Source organism: Cicer arietinum, chromosome 4 (assembly GCF_000331145.2).
Source record: "Cicer arietinum cultivar CDC Frontier isolate Library 1 chromosome 4, Cicar.CDCFrontier_v2.0, whole genome shotgun sequence".
NCBI classification, from domain to species: domain Eukaryota; kingdom Viridiplantae; phylum Streptophyta; class Magnoliopsida; order Fabales; family Fabaceae; genus Cicer; species Cicer arietinum.
In genome coordinates this window covers 53,045,122-53,049,262 of record NC_021163.2, presented here as the reverse complement: position 1 = coordinate 53,049,262, position 4,141 = coordinate 53,045,122, and the positions used below count along the sequence as shown (strand labels likewise).

At 29.0% G+C, this 4,141-nt stretch overlaps 1 protein-coding gene across 1 annotated transcript; it reads right to left on the bottom strand.

Annotated features, from left to right (window-relative positions):
* Positions 1 to 1,055: 1,055 nt before the first annotated feature.
* Positions 1,056 to 2,624, bottom strand: LOC101495417 (probable xyloglucan galactosyltransferase GT17). Its single transcript, XM_027330204.2, has one exon. The coding sequence runs from the start codon at positions 2,513 to 2,515 to the stop codon at positions 1,133 to 1,135; it is 1,383 nt and encodes a 460-aa protein (XP_027186005.1). The 5' UTR covers positions 2,516 to 2,624; the 3' UTR covers positions 1,056 to 1,132.
* Between the last annotated feature and the right edge of the window lie 1,517 nt (positions 2,625 to 4,141).

The window sequence follows — 4,141 nt, the reverse complement described above, 5'->3', positions numbered from 1 at the left end:
GTGATTACACAACTATTAAATGATCATTAGAAAATAAGCGTGTACTTTAATTGATAACACATTCATTTGATTACAACGTATATGGGACAATATAATTGTTACACTGATCGTAACCGTCGAAGACAATTAAATGGGGGAGAATTATTTGGTAATAGAAACTTGTAACTAAAATTATGAGGATTATTTGGTAACCGAAACTTGTAATTAAATCAGACGAATTTTAAGCCATGTGTACGATGATGACGTGGGTAGGCTCTTTGAGTTTAATATTAGAATTAATAGCTTTTCAATCCTTTTGAATTGTTTACGGTATAGATTAATAAGAAAACGAAAAATTTTTGTTAGCTATAATAGAATTATTTATTTTTTCTTTTTACAACCATAATTATGTATCTTTTATTTTACATATATTTTTGTCTTTCAATAAATAGTGAGCGATATTTTTGATAAGATATATTTCTTTCGATTTTAAATATAAAAAACTTGAGTAAAAAAATTGATATATTTAATATAAATATATATTAACTAAAATATTGACTTTCTTTAACTCAATTTTAATTACATTTAAGGCCCAAGTAACTAGTTAATATTAAAAAGACAATAATAAGAACCAAAAACTTCTAAAAAAGCAAGTAACATTATAAAAATAATAAATATTGCATTGATTTTTAAAAATACTCCATCTGTTTTTAAAATGAGTTTTATTTAAATTTTTTACATACATATTAAAAAATATAATAATTAAAAGAAAAAATTAATTATTTCATTAAATTATTTTTATTAGAATCATTGTCTTGAAAATATTATACATAATAATAATTAAAATGTAAAGTTGAAAAGAAAAATTAAATTCACTTTGCAAACGAAAATTACATTAATATTGAAATAAATTTTTTGGAGTTAAAACAACACATATTAAAACAGATAAAATAATTCTAAAATGATAAATAATATGAAGTAAAGAGATATTTTGAATGTAATATTTTTTATTATGCGACAAATAAATTTATGGTGATTTTAAATTAGCAACCTCAGTTTAAAAACATATAGATACAGGACATAACGCATCAACATTTTATTGTAATTAGCTAAAAAAAACATTTTACTGTTAATTAATTAACCAAATCTCTATCTATGGTTTCTCCAATGTGTCCCTAACATGCCTAGAAAGTCCTTGTAATGCAACATCGACCGCATCACTAAACCCAATGTCACTAACATTTGGATACGCATAACTAATCCTCGGGATCAAACTAATCACCACTTCACGCATCCTCTTCACTTCCTCACTCGAAATTCCCATTAGCACCTCCTCAATCTTCTCAACACCCCCCTTCACCTTCTCCTCGTCCATATAAATCGAATACGTATTCTTCTCCTCAGGCAAATACCACGCGTATTGCGTATACGCCGTATGCACCGACAGAAATACAGGTATACAACCAGCAACAATCGAGTCAAACGTTGACCTCCTCGTAAACGAATCACCTGGTGCTTGAAGACAAAAACGTGACTTCATCATTACGCCAAGTACTTCCATTGGTTTATGACATTTACTATTCCCACCCCCACATTGAACCAACTCGCATTGAGTCGACTCGCCACATTGTTTCACTAACTCGTCTCGTACCTTTGCCTTCTCTAACCCTTTCCGCTTCCCACCAATAAAAGAAAACAAAAACGGCCTGTCGTTTTGTCTCATTTTATTCTGCCACGTCAGCATTTCGTTTTTTGTCTTGGGATGAAAATACGACGGGTAAGGAATCCCGTTTTGGTTTTTGCCATGCCAAGGTTGTCGTTCAACTGTTAGCACCGACATGTTTTTGACAGGTGGCAGGTCTAAAAGTATGTTGGCACCATGGGGTCCACCTTGTGAACGCATGAAATCCCATGCGGTTCTCCCCAGGGAAATAAAATGGTCTTTCCCGTTGTAGCGTTTGAACCAAGGTTGACTTTGAATATGATCGATTAAATCAACGGCTAGGGAATCGCGGAGTGTTTGATTCGGTTCGCGGAACACGCTGGAAGCGTAGAGACCACCGTAGAATGGAATGTAAAATATAATTGCTTGATTTGGATCCCACGTGCGACACACGTGATTTTCTAACCTAGCATGGAAAATCATTTCCGCTAAGAATTGGTGTGTAGCGTACCATGATGGTATTGATAATGGTTGACCCAAGCCATTGTGGGTCACGTGAGGGCACATGTTTGTGTAGATGTTGAGATTTTCGCAGTTTTTAAGGAGATCGAGGTTGAAACGTGAGGGGAGATTGTAAATGTAGAATTTTCTTGATTTGTTGCATGTTGTGGTGGTTTTGATGGTGACTGAGTATTTGAAGGGTTGAAGGAGGAAGCATGAAGCAATGAATAGAGAAATGAAAAGAGTTAACTTTATTGATTGGTTAATGGTGATGTTATTGTAAGTTTCTTTGGTTTTTGAGAAGGTTTCGGATTTTGTTTTGCATTGTAGAGGGTTTTGTGGTGGAGTTGGTGATGGCTTTCTGGAAAACATTGAGAAATGATAGAAAAGGAGAGTTGAATGAATGTGGATAGGAGTTTTTTGGATATTAAAATTACCAAATTAATTTGAAAATGGAAGGCGTTTCATTTGAAAAAGGAAATTCAAAGTTCTCATATTAGTATCATTAAAGAAATAGGAAATTCAAAGCTATCATATTAATATCATTACTTAATTTACGGAAATTTTATAAAAAAAAAAAAAAAAAAACAAGTGCTCAATCAGAACTTGTCCTTTAAGAAATCCAAAAAGAAAATATACTTTTGGAAGTTGTGGATGCAATGTTTTAAAATTTTAAAAAGTGATATTTTTTACTTAAAATTTTGTTTTTGTTTACATTTTTGTTTCTTTAAGAGAAGACATTTGTTAATATTGCAAACTTTTCAACTATTAATATTTTAACATGATTTTTTTTCCGTGATACATAGTACTTCATTCGTTCCAAAATAATTATTACAGTTGATTACTTTACACAATTTAAAATATGACGATAAATAAATAAAAGAAAACAATAATTTTACTAAAATATGCATATTAGTATCATTAAAGAAAAAGGAAATTCAAAGCTAACATATTAACTAATTTACGGAAATTTTAACAACAACAACAAAAAAAACAAGTGCTCAATGAGAACTTGTCCTTTAAGGAATCCACAAAGAAAATATACTTTTGGAAGTTGTGGATGCAATGTTTTAAAGTTTTAAAAAGTGATATTTTTTTATTTAAATTTTTTGTTTTTGTTTCCATTTTTTTTTAAGAGAAGACACTTGAAAGTAAGATCCATAAACTTTTCAACTATTAACCTTTTGAGATAAGCTTTTATTTTTTTATTTATTTTATGTGATAGATAGTACTTTAATCGTTTCAAAATAATTATCAAAGTTGATTATTTTATACAGATTAAAACAAGACGATAAATAAATTAGAAAAAACAATGATTTTACTTAAATATCTATATCAACTATCAGTTTGTTTCCATCGTCATAAATATAACGTGAAAAATAATAACTTAGGTGCACTGAATACAACATCAATTAGAGGGTACTACTAAAGTAAAGTAATTATAGTTGCATTGGAAATCAAAAGTGACAATTACTTTTGGATAAATATATTTTACAAATGTGACAATTATTTTGAGATGGAGGCAATACAATTTTTGTCTTTACTAGCAAGAAACTCTTTCATATTTCTAATAAAAAATCTCATTTTATGTATTAGTGAGAAATGAGTCCCATATTTTTATTTATTTATAAGTGAAAAATATGTCTCTTGATTTTGTATATCAATAGAAAATATTTGTCCCATGTTTTTTAATATTTATCAATGATAAATATTTGTCTTGTGTTCTTTTAATATTCATCAGTTATAAATATTTATACCATATTTTTCAATACTCCCTCCAGTCTTTTTTTATAGTAGACATTTAATAAAAGTCGATGTATCAAGTCCATAATATGAATCAGAATTTAAACTTTTGTTGACCAAATTACAATACAATTGTCTCATATAAAAAGGAAGTAGATGGAGTATTTATCAATGAAAAATATTTGTTTCGTATTTTTTTATGTATATGTCGCAAATATTTGTTTCATATTTTTTTTTATGTATTTGTTATAAATA